The 20961-nt window shown below is 38.5% G+C and overlaps 1 protein-coding gene across 1 annotated transcript; it reads right to left on the bottom strand.

Annotated features, from left to right (window-relative positions):
• Positions 1–1720: 1720 nt before the first annotated feature.
• LOC137286261 (GDP-L-fucose synthase-like) lies at positions 1721–20498 on the bottom strand. Its single transcript, XM_067818011.1, has 10 exons — positions 20423–20498; positions 12681–12832; positions 12172–12286; positions 9858–9986; positions 8795–8868; positions 7160–7293; positions 6567–6698; positions 5674–5753; positions 3987–4086; positions 1721–3879 (listed from the first exon to the last, which is right to left on the bottom strand). Exons 2-10 carry the CDS (start codon positions 12818–12820, stop codon positions 3824–3826), a joined length of 960 nt encoding a protein of 319 aa, XP_067674112.1. The 5' UTR covers positions 12821–12832; positions 20423–20498; the 3' UTR covers positions 1721–3823.
• Between the last annotated feature and the right edge of the window lie 463 nt (positions 20499–20961).

The raw sequence follows: 20961 nt of genomic DNA, 5'->3' as shown, positions 1-20961 counted from the left end.
GCACTGCTGCTTATAGTCTAATAGTACCGTAAGAGGCCATGGCAAGTTACGATGCTGCATAGTTTGGATATATCAGGTAATTAAACAACAAAATAGGACCAAGTAAACACTCTCTTAAACTATTCATAAATATTTGATTTTTGTGACTCCGATTAATGAAGTGAATTCATACGGGTATGTACAGCTCCATATGGTATACCAAGACTAACGCTTTTATTGTCACTAAATATACAGGCACCTCGTCATAAATATCGCACCACCCAATTTTTTCGCAAAGAAAAACTGGATCTTCAACCTCATAAAAATGGTACTTAGAAAAGCACATTAAACTGTTATATGACCTCGTGTGGGGGTTCAGTCAGAATTTGAAAATTAATTTAGGGTTTAATTGTAGCAAACTAAAGTTCACTATAATCACCATGAAATAAGCATGGCTGACGTTCACATTTCATTAATGTCAAACACACTAGCAAAGGTCCACACTGACTGGCTAACACAGTATCTGGTGTAACCGCATCTCGACGTCTGGTTCACTGGGGGTCTGCTGCCATTCATCATGCAAAGCATGCGTGGGTCAATTCCTGAAGGTTCTGAACATGAGGATCCCTTGCTCTTACTCTACATCAAAATATGTCCCATAAATGCTCAACAGGATTCATGCCATGACGTACTTCATGCCATGGAACTGCCTCAATTGTTGGAAATGCTGAACAACAGCTCGGGCACGATGTTGTTTGACATTATCGTCCACGAAGACTGGACGTGTGGCGAGAGCATGTTTATCTAAATGAGGCGCAACATCACCGTCCAGGATCAAGTTCGGGTACTTCTGTTCATTGTCCCAGGAACTGTGATGAGGTCAATTTTACAACACCCCTGCACCATGACGGATCAACCCCCAAATAGACCATCAGTTTGAATGGTCCTCTGATCATATGCTATGCCTCTCTGCCTCCAAACTCGTCCATTCCCATCTATATATAGTCTCCCCGGTGTTATTAATGTTCACTTGTGCTCCAATAGACATACCAGTCTGGTGCACACCAATAATTTGCCATCTTTGGTTCAGATGCACAAATTGGTCAAAATGAAACTTAACTTATGCCTAAAATCACATTTTGGCTGTGTATAACATATGCCAAACGAGGACATGTGCACACTGCATTTTCAGAAAACAGACCCCCCGGAACAACCATGCGCAATGCGAGGGTGCAGCTCGAAACAGGTGTTCGTGGTATGATGTTCACAGATGGTGTTATATGTTGAATATGTTGTTTAAAAAGGAAAATGAAAATTATATTTTCTCAGTTAATTTTAAAATGTGTGGTGCGATATTTTCGATGAGATGTATATGGAGAATATTTTTATTGTAACAAATAAACCCATGTGAATTGAAAAGGAGCCCCAGGGTGCCCAGAGATTCCAACCTGTGGAAATGTAGACTTGCATTTAGGGCTATAGCTGGAGGTCTAAGCTGTAGTGACGGCAAGAGACTAATGATTATTTTATCGGGCTACCAAAATTTTGATGGTACTGCCAAAACTGTCAACCTGGTTGCACTTGTTGCAGGTACTGAAAAAATAATTGCAACATGGGTACTACTTGTGTTTACTACCCCTTGTACAGCAGCATCAACCTACACTCACTCATTCTTGGTTTAAGATCAACAAGTATTTATCTTGAGAGCCATTTCATTCAGAAAGAACAACCAAAAGGTGTATTATGAAAACCAGAAAAGATTTATTCACCCATAATACAGGACACGCTACCCACGATGATCAGTGAAAAAAACATACAAAGCATCATTATACAGATACAGGTAGTGAAGCCAAACAGAAGATAACAGATGTGATGTAACAAATTACCTCAACATGTAACAGGGAATAATATGACCATAGCTAAAAGTTTGTTAACATGAATACCCTTCGTCTTGCTGCTGCAGAACAGCTACATTTAAGTGATATGAGTTTCTAAACATGCAGGATGGTTCCCTTCCATCTGAATACAGCTCATACGAAGATCCAGAGGGGGAGGCAGCACCCCTACCATGTCTTGAAACTTTCTTACATGACCATTGAATTTGAAACTCTCATGAAAATGGATCAGTATGAAATGTGCACCCTGTTTTTCTCAAAACCTGTAACTACTCCTGCAACAACAATACTTAACAGGAAAACAAATGCCAAATAACAGTTTCCAATGGTTTACTCTGACACTTGAAAATAACGAATACTTACAAAGGAACCTGTACACGTTAGGACACATACATTATGCAACATTAAATGTTCACCGGTGAACAAGTGTCCTCATATTAGAAGAATATTCTGTTTCAGAACAAAACTAGTATATGTTCCTGCTTGCACAAAGCAGTCTTATCTCTAGAATGATTTTAACTCACAAACTGTATACACAAACCTTAAAGAGTCATAGCATTAAGACTGCATTGTGCAAGTGGGCCCGGTTTCAGTACATTTCTGAGCTGGGTTATTGATTGCTTGCTGTTTTTCTCCCACGACAAATATTCTTTTATACAGTACCTTCATACTTCACTGAGGCCTAAATATACAGTATGCATACCAACACAGAGAACAAAAATCTCATACAACCTTGATTTCATAGACCATGCACAAGAAATGAGACAAAAAAATACAATGCTGTATATCCTTTTCATTGCAATGATCATTCCTCTAATGGCTAAAGAAGACATTAGCAATTCATAATATTAATGGGATATTCTTCCATTATTTCATCATCAAAAAGGAGCCACTCACAGAACAAATACACCATAAATATGATCAAGTTACAGATTAATGGTCAATTACATTATGTCAACTCATATTCAAAGAGAAAGGCTATTATGTAGCTGACAATGTCCACAGCAGTTATACTGATAATCCTATCCTACATTCAAAGAGAAACATCACTAATGATGGCAGTTAACACAGGTAGCTCTATTTCAAAGGGATGCTTGAAATACATCACAACACATACATAAAAGTGAGACTGGTATCATCAGAGACCATGTTTGATATATGACCCAAAACAAAAACAAATATATTTTTACTTGATCTGCACACAGTAAGACAAACAGGATGGAATGTTGTTCTCTCTGGCATGATCACATTAATGAGATTCAAAAAATACTTCAAATGACACAACAACATGACTTAAAAACATATTGTTATATGGAAAATAAATATCTGTGAACAAAACAAAATATTGGTGATTACAGCTTTCCCAGAATTATGGACGGGCATGATCAAATAACCCATGCAGCTTATATCCTCATTTCTAAGTGACACTGTACAAAGGAATGATCACCTGTCAATGATTGATGGAACATATCAGTTGTGTACATTGCACTAATACAGTCCCTTTACACTTGAAAAAGAATCATGAGATGTCCTCTGTTAACCCCTTCTGACCTTGTTGAAGTTGCATGCAATAACAAATGTAAAAGCTTCCCAACTGCTGGTCAAAACAAGAATTGCTTTTACTTTTCCAAAATTTAATTATCCTGTAAGCCACATTTTTTGTCAGAACTGAAAATTTTGTTCCTTTTTGACAGAATCTTCAATTAATTATTAGCACACACAGATCTATTTTAAGTCAAAAATAATTGCAATATATTTCATGACTGTATATTACATGGTGATAACCTTAGTTCCAGGTGTCGTGATTCCTAATTGTCCAGGCACTTTTGAAATGACACTAATACCTAGTTACCTCCCATTGGCTTAGATCAAGAACTTGATACATAGACTCTAAAACTAAAATGGATTCCAGTTATAAACCTCCAAGGACAGTCACACCACAAGTTGCCTCATTTTCTTGCTGTCTCAAAGTTGGCCACAAACCAATCACAGGTTTCCTTTATGGCTGAAAAATAAGCACAAATTATTATAATTTGATAATTTACTTCAACATAATAACCAGACAAATGAGTGATCAATATCATGAACATAATATATACATGTGTTACTTACCTTTCTCTATTGGAGTGAACTTGAAGTCGGGTAGGTACTTTCTGAGTTTGGCATTGCTGGCAGTCTTCTTAAATTGCCCATCAGATTTGGTTGTGTCATACTGAAACAGCATGGTTAATGAAGTCAGTTCAGGATGACCTTGGGAGCATATCATCATTTCATTACCTTGACTACATGGAGGTCACGTAAGTCACAGGTTACAGTTTGTGTCATTGTGTCCTCAATGCAGCAACCAGCAATATTCCAACTAAACTACCCATCAAAGCATAGACTGGCTAGTGTAAATGTAGTCACTTACATCAGTTATCTGTTCGGAACTATATTTAGCAAAATATTCTATACTGTGTAAAGATACTGTTTACACATGAACTGATGTATTGTAAAACAAATTTGTAATGTTGAAAACGTTATTGTCAAAAGTTAAAAATGATGACAGTCAGTGAAAATGTGAGAATTCTTCACAAAGTTTTACACCAAAAGCAGCTATTCACAAGATGATACTGTAACAGTTGATGCGTAAGTCAGGTCTTTGTTAGTGGTATTCAAGTGGTATTGGTGGAGGGTTGCCTCCTCCTTCAGACCCCCTTGCAAAACCAGAACATGGATGAGAGAACATGTCTATTTTGAAGTTGCAATGTTTTCTTCGATGGACACTTTTGGACTATGATGTGAGGAACCATGGTGTTCACAAAATTGTGAAGGGAATTGTGCACAGAACAAGGTTTGCAACAACTTTGTATTTTAAATGTAGAATAAATATTGGAATCTTTAAAGATTGTGTTTTACTCACGAGCTGTTTAGGACTACCGCTAAATTATCTGCACATGCTTTTCAGCAATACAATGTATGATCCTCATGCAATTCATCTCAGTGAGGTTCCCCTAAAAGTTAGCGGTGAAAGTCATCTTCGATCTAACCAGAGACCATCTATTATATGGTCTCTGATCTAACCGAATATATATATGGATATTGTCTAGACTTTTAATGTGTTGTATATATGGAGTCAGTCTATAAACAATCAACTCTGGAGTAGACAATCCAGTAACTCATGTCATGAGAGTCTTCTGTGAAACTGAGATAAAATGACCTGTATCAAGTCAGTGGGTATGATGACAAATCCTGTTACTTTACTTGCCTCTTAAGACCCTCAATACACACAGAATGATCTTGATTACACATAGGATGATCCTGACTACAAACAGGATGACCCAGACGACACACAGGATGAACCGGATGACACATAGGATGACCCAGACTACAAACAGGATGACAGTGACTACATACAGGATGACCCTGACTACACACACGATGACCCATACTAAACACACGATGACTCTGACTACACACAGGATGACCCAGACTATGCACAGGAAGTCTGCCAAACCTTAGATAGTAGCCGTTGTCTGATTGGTTAAATCTGTTCAACCTTCTCATATTTGATGGGATGGTGACCATGACTACATACAGGATGACCCGAATGACATGCGCAATGACCCTGACTACACACATGACGACTGTGACAACATACCCAATGACCCTGACTACACAGGATGATCCTGACTATACACAGGTTGACCCAAATTGACACTGGATGACCCGACCATACTACAGACTGTATGTCTGAGCTTCAGTTCCATGGCCAGTATTTACTCCTCTGTGACCAAGATAGCCAGACAACTTTTCTCACCTTGACCTCTCCCTTAAATTCCATGGCTTCAACAACCAGCTCAGCTGCTCTCTTGATGCTGATCTCGTCCTCCTCTCCAACTGAAATAACACACTCATTCAGTTATGCATGTACATGTATATATGTTTCCTCATCACACCTGATGTTAGCAACACAATGAGGTCTGGAAGGAGTCTGATTTACTACCCATGTAGCTGAACCCTTACCACCTAACCCTGTCCCAGTTACTTGCTGCAGACCTAAAAGTTAGGTTCAAATGTACAGCTGATTGAGTGACTGCTGCCTTTAGCATTATCCCAGCAATATCTTGGCTGGGGACAAAAGAAATGGACTTCATACTCAATATCCATGTGGGGCACTGAATGCAGGTTTTTAGTGTGACAAGCGAATGCTTTATTCACTAGGCTACCCCACTGACACTGTGAAACTGAGAACTGTTTCACCAGAACCCATCAAAAACTGTAAAAAATGATGTGATCATGAACATGCAAGTCATGTGCAAAAAGCAATCTTTACTTAGACACCTAAAAGTCAGAAAGAAATGCAAGGTTTTAGCAATGTCATGTCAGGGCCAACAGAAATTTGTTTCAAATATTGTATTCAGTAATGAAAATTGAACATGGTTTTTTTGACAATCGAACTACTAAGTCAGTCAACTGCTCATTTAGTATGTGAAAAGTGATATAGCCTTGATGCTGGACCATGAAATCAAATGGTTAAGATCAGGAACAACAATCCCACTGAAGTATGATTAAAAGATTAATTTATGTAATCGTACCAACTGAACAATTTAGTCATACTAAAGTCTTACAACTTACTGAGTAAAGTATAAAATGCCTGGTACATCCCAGGATAGAAAAATTAAACGTTACGTTGCTGATGTTTTAACTTACCAGAGAGGATGATGGGATCTATTTCCTGGTATTCCCGAAGCACCCAGACAAAGAGTCGTGCCAGATCAAGGGAGTAAACAAACTGACGGAGTGGTGAGCCTGTGCCCCATACAGTGAATGGTGTATTGTTCTCTGAAAGTTGTAGTCAAACTCACATTACTGCATTTGCCAATATTTCTGTGCAAATTCTCAGCCAATGTTTTCAGTTTCCAATTATTTGCAAAGGTTGAGACAGTGAGCTAGGTTAGTTTTATGCCGCACTCAGCAATATTCCAGCAATATGGCGGTGGTCTGTAAATTATTAAGTGTGGACCAGACAATCAAGTGATCAACAGTCGGGGTGTATATTGATGAATTTCTCCACTTGCATGGGGTAAACAACAGGGGGAACCAATCATGCATTGAACTGTTGTGAAGCATGTGCTATTATCATGTATGTGTACATCTGCAATTTGGTGTAAAGTTTTCCTAGGAATTTAATTTTCACTGAGGTTCATCATTTATTAACTCACAACAATAAACTTCAACGTTACAGGAAATATATGTTAGGCCAGCTACAATTTTGAGATTGATGTGTGTAATTGTTGACTCACTCTTTGCCATGTAGACTTTGTGCATGAGCCCAGGTAGTACATGGCCATCTTCCAGGTTGAAGTTGTCATGGGCACCAAACACATTGGTAGGGATTACAGAAGTGAAGTGGCAGCCATGTTGCATGTGATAGGCTCTGAAATATCAGGCAATGTCCTAACATTTGTTCTCAAAACTTTTCTCTCTCGCACACAGAGACACAGACACAGAGACACAGACACACACACAGACACACACACACAGAGACACACAGACACACACACAGACACAGACACACACACACACACACACACACACACACACACACACACACGTTTGATGCAGTTCTGTCTTTATGTTGAATGTATGAGTGAGAGCATGCAAGGATGATCTTTTTTACCAGTTGTAGCAACATTCCAGCAATACCAGTGAGATGCCAAAAACATTTTGGTCAGGTTTAAGTTATAACAGCGGCTGTCAAAACCAAATGGAACTAAATGTTTTGTAGTGACAGAAAAATGTTGGCAGCATTGGAATTAGTCTTATTGCCTTTGTTTATATTGATATGGCAGACATGAGCAGTCTAAAAGTTTCAACATGGAACATTTTTTTAATGCTGACTGTTCCCACAGAGGTCACTTGTCACATCTTCCTACAAACCACTGTTCTAATATGACCTTTTCATGGTGTGAGCGTTCAGGATTTGTGATTGGTTGCAATCAGATTTAGTTGTACAATCAGCAATGTTGTTTCCAAAGTGATCATTCGTAATGCCTATGTAATTCACATAAGCTTTGGGAAAACTAGAATCTCTTCCCCAACACAATGCACAAATGTTGATAAGTAGATAAGGATGTACACGGGTAGATCTACTTGTGTTTGTACATCATCAACCCCCATGTAAACATACCCTCATGTAGTCATGTACATCATCCTTAATCCCCAATCATGTGTTATGTAAACATCATCCACCATTGGCTTCCATCCTTATCCCTAATCATGTACATCGTCCTTACCCCCTACCTGTGTTATGTAAACATATCCCATCATCTGTAATGTATTACCATTGGCTTCTATCATTGTTATCATAACTGTCGGGTTCCAATCAGCGCTTGTTTATACTGGCTTCCAGCTTTCGTTAATTCATTCCACTTGTTACTTTGTTATTGTTTTACCTGTACATATAAATATAGCTCTGTACCCCATTCTCAATCACCTGATGAAGGAGTAAGCATTAACTCCGAAACATTGTGTTCTCATATAAAGAAGTTGATATCCATAAAATCTTCATTCTTATGCATTTCACTTCTAAATGCCCTTCAAAGAGTCATTTCTGATTTTCACTTTTCAAAAGTTTGAGGAAAACAAAGTGCCTGTTTCTTAATGTGCATACATTCTGTTAAAAGTAAAAGATAATTTCAATATTAGTTTGGTTTTAAACTGAAATGAACTAAGCCAAATTATAACAGATTTCCATCAGAAAACCTACATTGGCAAAATATACTGGGTGGCGCTTAACTCTTTATTCTAAGTATATATGACTGACAAGAGGGTGATTTGAAACCTTCTTGGAGACACTAAATTGCTTTCAGTATCCAACACTATTCTGAATTAAAGTATGGAGACAGGATATATCAGTTCACACAATCTTTACTTACTTATTCTGAATGTCAATGAGACGTTTGGCATAAGAATATCCAAAGTTGCTGTCATGTGGGGGGCCATTGTGAACCTGAAAAAAGACAAACATGCAAATACTTGTCACCATTCATGGAGAATTGGAGAAGAAAATGCAAATTGTATTTTACCGCTCACTTTAAAACTTTTCAAAAGAACTGTCTATAGACATATCAAAAACAAAAAGTGACAATAGCAAACACTGGAATTAAGGCAATAGCAGTTCAGTGACAGTCCCAGAGCTTACATGGACAAGGTTGTTCTGATGTTTGTTTGTCCATCTGAGTAGATTTCCATGATTCAACTGGTTCAAACATGGGGCAAGTGGATAGTTCATAATACTTTCAACATTCTAACTATTGTTTTATAAATTGATTGTTATTACTGTTGGGTACTTGGTGCTTTCCATGGTGTCATCTACAAAGCCAGTTAGAAAGGGGCCAAATCTAACATGTAATATTTGTGTAATATTTGTGATTACACTTTCTCAGTAAAGCACTGATTCTAGTAGTTTTGTTCGGCTGAGTCCCATCTAAGATTCAAGCCCACACTTTCAGAGTGAGACACCTTACCACCAGAAGACAAAGTCAGCATATCTAATCGATTCCTACTGAAGGTGTAATCCCAAATATAACATGTTTTGTCTATGTTCAACAATGAAATGATGTTGGGAGTTTGGGTTGTCATGGTTTCAACAATCAAGTAAGGAGGACTGTCTTCCCATAATGGCATCAGTGGGGTAGGGTGTTTGTCTTACCATGGTATCACCAAGAGGGTAAGGGGTTTGTCTTACCATGGTTTCATAAAGGGGTAGGGGGTTTGTCCTACCACGGATTTTCATCAATAGGGTTGTGGGTTTGTCTTACCATGGTTTCAAAAGGGTCGAGTGTTTGTCTTACCATGGTTTCATCAAGAAGGGCAGGCGGTCTGTCTTACCATGGTTTCATCAACAGAAGAAGGGAGTTGTCTTACCATGGTTTCATCAAGAGATTGGGCGGTTTACCGTACTATGGTTTCATCAAAAGGGTACAAGGTTTATCTTACCATGGTTTCATCAATAGGGTATGTGGTTTTGTCAGGGAAGATGCAGGTGGAGAGACAGGATACCACTTTCTTCACTCCAGACTTGTAGCTGGTGTGGAGAATGTTGTCATTGATCTGAATGTTCACCCGCTGGAACACAGGAAATGTCCGCAGCATGATGGATGGTTAGATGTTGAATAAAATGGTACTATGAAGACATTTGTGCTGGTATGCCTTCCTTTGCAATTCCTTATTTATGAATGAAATATCACCGGGAAGCCAGTTTACAACAGTTACAAGCTAATGAACAGGAAATATGATGTATAATCTACAACATAGAGAAAGACTGGCAAAAAACCTTTACAAACTAATAACAAACAAGTGTTTGCCACTAATATGACAATGACCCCTGCTGCTAAAAAAAAGAGTGAAATATTTATGACAATTTTATTACTTAATATTTTTTGGTCACTTACAAGATGCTTGACTTGTGTCTGCATAAACACCCAATGTAGGCTGCAGACATTATTGAAGATCTTGGGTGCAATGTTTATTGAGATAACGTGTTTACATAAGTTTGAATAATGGTCAAAAGTTGTGGTGACCATGGAGATAAGGCCAAGGTCACCCAAATCAAATGTTGTCTACATAATCCCCTAATGTAAGCTGTCAGTTGTAGGGGTCTGATCTGGGTGTGCCGATGCTGTTCCACCAGCTGCTTAAGAGAGAAAATGTACTCAGTAACAAATGTTTAGCAACAACCATTGAAACAGAAAGAAATGAGGATAAGAATCACTGCATTATTTCAAACTTTACTTTGACCTTTTTTTTATTACAAAACTGACACAAACAGTTGTGACATTATTACAAACTGGAAAGCAGGTGCACTACAAAAGTGAGGGGTTGGGTCAGTGAAATTGAAATACACAAAACACGAAGAGGTCAGTATTGAGTGTGTTGGCCCTCAGCTTGCTGTACCGCCACACATTTTCACAAGCTTATGATGAGCTGCCAAACTTAATGAAGGGTGATGTTTCTCCACTTTAAAAAACTATTTCCATGGTGATCATATAACGTCAGATTTCAGATCCTGTCGTCTACAGAGGTTTCAAAACCATGTGTCTAATTCATGTTTTGTGCACTGATCCTGATTTAGAGTAATGTAATCATTAGTATGCATAACTTCGGTTCCGACCATTCCCTGTTAAAATTGTCATCATTTGATTTCCGGCTACACGAATTCATCTCATAATTACACACAATAACACGAGAAGGAAGTTTGGTCCCATGAGATTCAAACAACATTAATCTTGTATACATAAGTCAAAGTAAGTAAAAAGAGGCACTAACTGGTGTAGCTTACTGATCCAATTAACAAACCAACACGGCTCACTCCTATCTGCCCTTTAATGGGTGATTAGTCAAAAGGCAGATTAGTGATTTTACAGAAACGGGGGAATAATTAGCACATGACATTGAGTTAACAATGATCGGTGATCATCTGATCAAAGACTTATATTCATTTGAATATACATCTTTGGCCTGATGATGAAGACAACACACAAGTTGCCGTCAAACCATCGCCACTGGAATTGGAAGCGTTAAAGGCAAAGTCTACATGAAAAAAAATCACTTTATTTCCTTACCTTATAATTTAATGTTTGTGTTTCAAAATAAACACTCATGTTACTTACAATAAATGTACAATCCCCACTGCAAGAGCGAAATGTTTGGCCATAATGAGGCCTCTGTTTGTTGAACTAAACACGCCACAGTTACCACCTTTTGATGGCTGACTGGTCTCCTGTCTAGTCTAGCATATTTATATACCAAAAGACTTCTTCAATATCATCTTTTTTCTACCCTCATAGGCATTCTTATGTCTCGAAAACATTGATAAGTCAAATTTAGTACTTGGTCCCCAGTGATTCGACTCATCGGGATTTGACTGTATTTGAAAAACATGATGAAATACCTTTCACATTCATTAACAGTTGGATTAGATCTTCCAATGGTGGATGACAGGTAGTGAGTATTAAGGTAATATTTTAGCAATATATTTACTAATATTCCAGAAATATGTAAGGAGAGCCCAGAAATCCACATCAACCTACAACAAGACGAGCGATCATTCCAGGCAACCCATCGTAAATTCATATATTGAAACTTCAGACAGTCTATTTTCTTCAGTCTCACAACATACATGTCTGCCTTCAAAGTCTTTCACATATGACACAAGTTAAAGTCAGGGTGCCATTCCAATCAACCCCAAAACTGATGGTCCCCTGGACACAAGAATGACCATGAATATGTAATGGAATTGGGTGAAACATACCAGAAAGTCAAGATTGTACTTGAGGTTGCGGAACAGACCTCCAACAAGAGCTGCCAAGTGAATGACATGGGTTGGCTTTATCCTCTGAAACAATGCTTCAGTCTGTGCAAGGTCTCTGAAAAATATCATTTTGAGCAATGAGTGAGTGTGTGAGTGTGTGAGTTTAGTTTTAACGCTGCACTCTACAATATTCCAGTTATATGGCAGCTGTCTGAAAATAATCGAGCCTGGACCTGACAATCCAGTGATCAACAATATGAACATCGATTTGCGCAACTGAGAAACGATGAAATGTGTCAATCAAGTCAGCGAACCTGACCAGCCGATCCTGTTACGACAAACATAGTTGCCTTTTATGGCAAGCATGGATTGTTGAAGGCCAACATCACAAGTGGGCTTCACACATTGTACCCATGTGGAATAGAGACCTTCAAAAATGGTCATGGTGAACCAGTATTCTAAACCCATGACATACCTCTGCCCTAGTATAAATACATGGCTGTACTCACGAAAGATCTCCATCTTTAGATGATACAAAATGCCATTCTTCGTCATCCCGTTTCAGTTCATTTGTGACAATATTCTCTATGGCCTTGCCCACAAGACCTGTGCCTCCAGTAACCATCACCACTTTTTTCTCTGTTGCCATGGTTACTTGTGTCTACAACATTTACAAAAACAAAATCCATCATACAGATTTACCTGATCAGCTGTACCTTCTCATAAACATCTTGGTGCAACATTCTCTTCAATTGCAGGCTGGTCCCATCACATAAATAAAGAAAACCTCCAAAACAATAAATTCCATAAAGGTAAGTGTTTGTTAAAAAGAACAACACTAGATAACATCTACAGTTTTCATTTGTTCTCATTTTCAATATGTCTTTGAAAAATGGGAGGGATGTACTCCTTGGAACAGTTACAGACAGAAGCAGCTCGTATAGAGACAGGATTTCCAAAATAAACTTTTCATGGTCATTTGTACTTTGAAACTGGTTGGGAAACCCTTTGTGAATAAAGAAGAAAAAGAAAACTTTGCTTATTTTGTAAGATTCTTCATAATATTGCACCATCCTTCAGGAATTACTACCTACATGTTTGCCAAAACTCATTTTGTAATCTTTGAAACCCTTAACACTTCTCCCTTTCATTTATGAGATTGAAACTATCCTTATCATCTTTGATATCCATCAGCTCTATGAATATGGAACAATGTTCCCATAGAAATGTGAAACAGATTCTTAAGCAGGTTTTAAACTGAAAAATTAAAGTAAAATACACGTAGTTCCACTTTTCTTTTGGACTGGTACAAAGAAATTGAGCATTCACACAAATCTGAGGTTCAATACTAGTCTGCTTGATTACAATTTATTAAGAATTAACTAAAGATCAGATGCTTCTTCTTGTACCTGTCCTTGTGAAAATTCATTCACATTATGTTTTAGAATGTTCTTTATATACAACACAGCGTAAAGATTTGTCTGTAGTGAGTGAGTTTAGTTTTACACTGCACTAAGCAATATTCCAGTATGACGGCAGTCTGTAAATAATCGAGTCTAGACCAGACAATCCAGTGATCAACAGTATGAGCATTGATCTTCACCTGGGAACCAATGATGTGTCACCTTGTACGACAAGCATAGTTGCATTTTATGGCAAGCATGGGTTGCTGAAGACCTATTCTGTCCTGGATCTTCATAAGTCAGATTTGTTTGTAAATGTAAATACTGTTGTTAAACATCGCTCACCCATTTATCTAGATGTATTGTTATTTGGTCATGTTACACCATCAGTATACAAAAATTAATTATTATTTGAACATGTACATGGATGTATCAAGTGCACTGAAAGATTTTGTACTTTTATTCTTGTGTATATTATACATATCCTCTTTAAGACCTGGTAAATTTATTCTACAAATCCCTGTTGTCAAAGTTTTTTACATTGCAAATATGACATGTCACTTCTGGGAGAAGGCATTCCTAAATTGGATAACTTGTGCCCAATCCATTTCATTTTCAAATAAAGATGTTTAAAACAAGACAACTTTCCACTGTGATGGACCTCTGATGTTTGGGATAGTAAGAAACATCATCTATCAATGTTCACATGCTGTCCTGTTCACATGCTTATAACAGTCATGACAACAGGTGTCTTCAGTTGAAAATCATCTGGAAGCCTGGGTGCTACAGGCCCCCAACATGGTCAAGATCGATTCATTTACATTTTAATTTAGATACACAGATTCGCGGAAAATTGCCATCCTTGTCACAAACGACTTTGTCAAAAAAGTATTGTGCACTGAATGATCTTCCCACATCACTTACAGGTGACAAAACCTGTTATGAATTGGGGATTTTGTGAAAACCTTAAGTACATTAAATAGACTTGCCATGGTAACAAGCCCCCAAATCTGAACATGTCTCACTAATACTTTCAACTTCAGCTGAGCATGAATTATTAATAAGTGTTTCAAATACAGAGGGAACACAGAGCGTGGCCATCTAATGTACCCATTTGATCTGGAACTGCTGAATGTCTGGTAAATCATTTGTTCATGAATACAGCTGTCAAGGGCAATCTGTTGCAGGGAATATCTTTGATGACAGAAGCCCCTTTTTGACGAAATTTTATCTCTTGTGCCATAATGATTTGACCTGAGATTCCAACGATTTGTTTGGATAACTGATGTCACGCTATGATGGAACTAATTTTTCATTTATAACAAACAGAGGAATTCATTCTACAACCTATATGCATTGTGGGAATGTAAACATTGTGCACACAGTGATGTTGCTTTCTAATTGTGAGTTGAACTGAGACATTGTATGCATTGAAAAACAAACGTTACGTTTACGCCAGTGACGTTAGGCAAGTGAAACAACTGCAAACAAAGAGGGTGTTACGATGTAGTTTATTGTTTTCGGCTGTGCGAGGCGATGACAACTGACATGCATCATGACATCGGTTTCCAAGAAGCAGTGGTAGCGACGTCATTACAGTGTGACGTGAGGCAAAAAAATATTCTACAGTACAAAATTCTTTTTTAAATCTACCCTGTTTGGGTGTGTGATCCCGGCTTGGGATGGTGTGAGAACACTTAAGGTTTGTGACTGTTTTGTAAGAAGGATATAATCTGACTAATGTATATAAAGTGTTTGTAATTGAGATTAAATGACAAATAAAAGGGTGAAACAACACATGTGTTTGTTGTTTAAAATGCTGCTCCCTGAGTTAGACAGTCGGGGTCCCGAGTTATCGGCTTGATAACCATGGAGAAGACAACACTACTAGTGAGTGAATTGCTCTCTATAAAATTTAGTAATCAGTTAGATGTGAACATACAAGGGCTTTTGTACAAATAGGTGTGTAGCACTAGCGTGCTGTGGAGGCTGATTCGTCGCCCCACTTTAGACTGCTAAATCAGTTGGAGTCAGCAGCATAGACGTTTTAAGAATGTCCTCGTGAGTGGCCCCAGGTATGATTTCCTGGTATTCCTTTAGAATGGTATCAAGCTGTGCGGAACTGGGCGCGACGTAGCCAGTTTCCCCTGGGCGGATCCTGTTTGGCACATCGTCTTGGTTCTGCTGTCTGTATACCGCCCATGGTTCGGTGATCAGTTGATCCTCCGTTGTTGAATGGTGAGACAGGCGTGAATCCCACGTATGTTGTTTCTGCTGTTGCTGGGTGTTTCCAGACATTTGTGGAGCCGGTGTCTCGACTGGGTCCTGGTTTGGGCTTGTTAGTGGGGCAGGTCTTTACCCAGTAGTCGAGGGCGTCGAGGTTAGGGCCGTGGATACGGTGGATGTGCGACAGACAGTCGTCCTTCTGGGCAAACACTGATTAAAGTTGACTCCCACTCAGGACCCCAGGGAGTCCTAATAACAGCTAATTTTCATGCCTAGGGGTACTTTTCGTTACACTCCACTACTGAGTCTAACAAAGCCTAGGAGGAGGTGGTGTCAGGTTACCTTAGAGCAACCTATGACCATCCAATCAAACATGAGAAAGACGATTTAACCAATCAGACAATGGCTATTGTTTAGGGTTTGGCGGGACTTAAAAAATCGCTTGTCACTGACACTGATCCCTCAGTAAATGAAAATCTGCATTAAACACAGGTATTTGACCTGTAGTATATAGATAGCTAATATTTCTACAAAAATAATTTAAATAAAGCAGCGAAGTCAGTGAAATAAATGTCTACATAGTGAACTCAAGAACAGCTACTCGAATGTTTTCCCACTATGGGCACTGCATGTGTCTTATTATCATGTCACGCAATTGTTAGCGATACATCTTCTCGGCGGAGAGTTTGGTGTTACTACTATGGCAGCAGGTAATATTTTTTCCAGTTGTCACCTTCCTTGGAGGTTTGACATGGAAACTTGTCAAAGCATTATTGACTAATGAAACAAAAGATTTTTACATGAAGGTACGATACATGTAGTACGATACATGTTAAATGTGCAAAATGTCATTTTATATCACAAAGCTCCAGATAAAATTGAGCTCATGTGGGTACGGTACCTACTATATTTTTTGGAGTGGTATTATGAATGCTGAGTGAGTATTTCATTTTCCCTTACCTACTGCTTTCAGATATGTGGGTACAATAATGAGTAAGTTTACTAGGCAGGTATGTACTGCCTTATGTCATACCTAAGTAAAAGCAACTTAATATAATGGAAATGATTTCATAAAAAAAGCTCATAGACATACTGTACTGTACAACTTGATAGCAGTTGATGTCTTTTTTATAACGAACATGTTGCGGTCAAATGGCCTATTTATATTTAGACTGAGATCATGTGATCTATGGTAAGTCACATGATTATGAAAAGGTGCAATAACTTCGGGGCAGAGGCATGCTGTGTTATGCAGTTTTGAAGGCTGACAGTGTCAGTCAGTCAGTCAGTCAGAATTCCCAGTTTATAGTTGCAATATGTTTTTTCAACTGGCAACAGCAGAAGCACAGTGTGCACAGATGACACAGAACAACAGTTTGCTGTGTTGGAAAAGTTGTTAATTCTGTACAGATATCTGCAGCTGTGACAGCATGCGATCTTTATAAATACATTCTGAACGCATATGTTTTGAACTTTTTATGTATCTAACATCTTGAATGCGTAACTGATACGCAACAATTATTTTTCAATGTGTAATTGGGAATTTTCTATGTGTATTTTACCTGGATACACCGCTTAAAAGTCCAGCTTGGCCTCATGTCACAGGGATCAATCTCCAGCTCGGCCCATGGTATGTAGAAAGTGGTCAGATGTAACAGATGTTATGTTTGGGATTACATTTTCTCAGTTAAGTATAGACTGAATGTCATCCAGAATTTGAACCCCTGCCTTCAGTGTCATGCATCTAATCGCCAACACACAAAGTCAGTGATCTATCATTTAACTCAGACACTGAGAGTGTGGGGTGGAATCCTGGTTGGGACTTAACCAAACAAAGTACTTAAATCTGTACACTGCTGAGAAAGTACCTTTGTTGAAGTTATAATTATAACTGGGCACATATGGTACATTAGACCGCTGACAATCTGATTGTAATAATCCTTTTCATACTTTTACAGGACATAACACTAGATCTTTCAGACCATTAAGACATGAAACTATTTGACCTACTGAATGTGCAGGTGGTCACAACTAATTTTCATACGCAAATTTAAAATTTTTGGGAAATACATCTTTCCTAATGAATAGTGGTGTTCTGATTAAAAGAAATAATCGAAGATTAGTTGCAGCGGCCAAACGACCAAGCAATTGATCACATTTTTTCATGCTCGAACACAAACGATTTTGGAAGTACTGTTATAGTCTTTGAAACACTTGGCCATGGAACATATCTTTGATGTTGTCAGGATCTAAAAACTTGTTTACTTCTAAGAAAACTCACTTCACAGACTGAAAAGTCACGACTAAACATTTCTTGAAGATTCCAGGAAGTTTATGTTCATCATATATTTGTTATCACATTAAAGTAGCAAGGTGCATAGGTTATATCTGCAATAACAACCTGGATTGGAAAATCTGAAAAATCATGCAAACCAATTTGTTTTTGATGATTGTTCATTGGTAATGAAGCAATCATCAGTTGTGAGATTCCAACCAATTCCCAACATTACTAATGGAAGTGAATGTATCAAGGTGATGTTGGCCCTCAGTAGTTACAAAGTCTCATTTGTGATATTAAACATTAACAATCCATGATCAACCAAAGCTGCCATGTGGTTAGCCACCATTCATAATCTATGGCTCGGGGAGGGTGCGATGACGATTCTTAAGGGTCACATGCAACGTAAAACACAACTTTGCAGATTCTAATACCTTTCGACATGCAGTTACTGAAACAAATCGTCAAAAATGCCAATTCAACCTATAAAGTTGAAAAAAAAAACGCAATGAAAAAAAAGCCTGTGAAATCGGAGTTCAAACGATTCACTAAATTTTAATGTACTCGTTACATAAACAAAACCTTGTTGATTGTGGGAATCAGCCTCTGTCACAGAGAAAGCTCAATGTCTGGTTTATTGACACCTATATGTCTGCCTGCCTGTCTGCTAAAGACAATAGGCCATACACAGCTTCAATCATTGGCCACATGCAATTTAAACTTAACAAATAAATTGATTTATGACTTGTGCACCAGAGTCCTGTCGCTGCCACGTTTTGTAATTAGGCAGGTGTGATACTTGTATACATGACATGTTTTTATGTCTGTGGGTTGCAAAGAAACTATATGTACATCCATTTTTCTCGGGTGACTTGATCTACCGGAAACTGGTGCAAACTTTTGTCAGTTTCAAGTCCTGCTTTGTACTTGGACGAATGACAGTTTTCAGTAGTTCACCATCTCTGCTGAGATGATTTTTGATTCGATCGAACGGAAATTCATAGAACATGTATTTACAAAACCCAACATCTCTACATACATTCTTTATGGATAACAACTTCTTCTAGTGTATATGATTTTGTTTGACAACGGCATATGAATCCATACAGAAACGACGCATCAGGTAAAATAAAAGAAGTTGTTATCCATAAAGAATCTTACCTTCTTGTGACTCGCCATACTTCTAAAATGCCCATCAAACAGATCATCTGTCTAAACACACTATGAGCCCTCGGCATATCAGCAAATGAACCAGCCAATCGGAAGCCGTTGTTACACTTGAGTGCACACCCATCTGCTGTGACTGGGTTCGGACTCCGGGGAAGTAAGCCCAAGTACAAAATATTGCACTTTTGAATCGCGATTGTACGCTTATGATTTTGTTTATTTGTTTTTTTACAAGCAGCAATGTATATTATATGTTATGAATAAGTGATAATTGTGTTTTAATTATGTTTGATTTTTTGGTTGCATGTGACCTTTATGGAGAGTGAGTTAGTGAGTTTAGTTTTATGCTGCACTCAGCAATATTCCAGCTATATGGTGGTTTTCTGTATATAATCGAGTCTTGACCAGACAATTCAGTGATCAACAGCATGAGCATTCATGTGCGCAAATGGGAACTGATGACGTGTCTATCAAGTAAGTGTGAGCCTGACCACCTGATCCTGTTAGTCTCCTCTTACGACAAGCAGAGTTGCCTTTTATGTCAAGCATGGGTTGCTGAAGGTCTATTCTGCCCTTGACATTATGGAGAAACTGTACAAAGTGAATGCCCTATCCTACTTAAATGTAAGTGCAAAGTCAGTGACAACACTCCCACCCTTACTCCCAACCCCAACCCCCAACCCCCATGCATGTCATATACAAAATCAATGAGCCCTCCAAACCTTCCCCACCCCTTCATACATTTAAACATAATTATGAAGGTTCCCTTATCAGACTCTGGAAGTCATAGCAGTTGATTCTAATGTTGGTTCGTAATGACGACGATGCTTCCTCTACCTGGATACTAGCTGACATTCTGGTAGCAATTGGTCACACTGCCAAAGATTACAGGACGACATAGGTAGGGATTCCACACAGTGGGATAGAGATTCCAATCGGAATCACACGCTTGGGTTCTACGCGTGTAAGGAACACTACCTCAGTACCTGTTGAGAGTAGGTGGGGTTCAAATTGTATTGTGTGTGTCGGACATTCGACCCACTTATCACGATGGTTGTTAACGTAACCACACGCACCCGTATTGACAAATTCTTGTAAATTCCATTTACCAAATATTCAAAATAAATGCTTTGGAAGACATTATCAGTCAAACACACAATGACATTCACAAGCTTACCTGTGCCACGCTGCTACTGCCGGTAACTGAAGAAAGAATTTGACACGTGATCAAACATGCACGATTGAATCCGAGCGGAAATATCCGAAGCGAATGAAAAGAGGGGTCGTCTCAAAGTGGGCAAGTTATAAATGTCAAATGTACTTGGAGAGATGCTAGGTTTCGGAGTGTATTCCAACATCCTCAACAAGAAATGAAACACAGAGTATGTATATGTGCATGCATGTTACATGTAATCAGAGACCATATAATAAATATTAGTGTATGGTCTCTGGTTTCAATCACTCCCCAGCGGATGGTACGTACTAGCGTTGTTGGTCCCTCTACTGGCGTCAAGATTGGTCTTGATGACCTCTGTAAACAGTGACAAGTACGTGGGGTAGGGGAGCGCTCTCGCTTGACAACGGCGTAAGAATGTATACCGAAATGTCGCATCATATATAATCAGGGAGACTATGTACAGACTATTGTAGATTATCCCTGATATAATCAATTAAGGAGAATAGAAGACGGAGGATATCCCTGATATAATGACGACG

Source organism: Haliotis asinina, chromosome 6, assembly GCF_037392515.1.
Source record: "Haliotis asinina isolate JCU_RB_2024 chromosome 6, JCU_Hal_asi_v2, whole genome shotgun sequence".
NCBI classification, from domain to species: Eukaryota; Metazoa; Mollusca; class Gastropoda; order Lepetellida; family Haliotidae; genus Haliotis; species Haliotis asinina.
This window is presented reverse-complemented; position numbering and strand designations above follow the sequence as displayed.

Bases quoted from the DNA above. Each gene is read 5' to 3' on its own strand.
- LOC137286261 (XM_067818011.1), bottom strand. From the start codon at position 12,820: ATGGCAACAGAGAAAAAAGTGGTGATGGTTACTGGAGGCACAGGTCTT. The intron at 9,987-12,171 runs GTATGTTTCACC...CCTGTGTTCCAG, and splicing joins AGTACAATCTTGACTTTCTG to CGGGTGAACATTCAGATCAA. The intron at 4,087-5,673 runs GTGAGAAAAGTT...ATGCTGTTTCAG, and splicing joins AATTTAAGGGAGAGGTCAAG to TATGACACAACCAAATCTGA.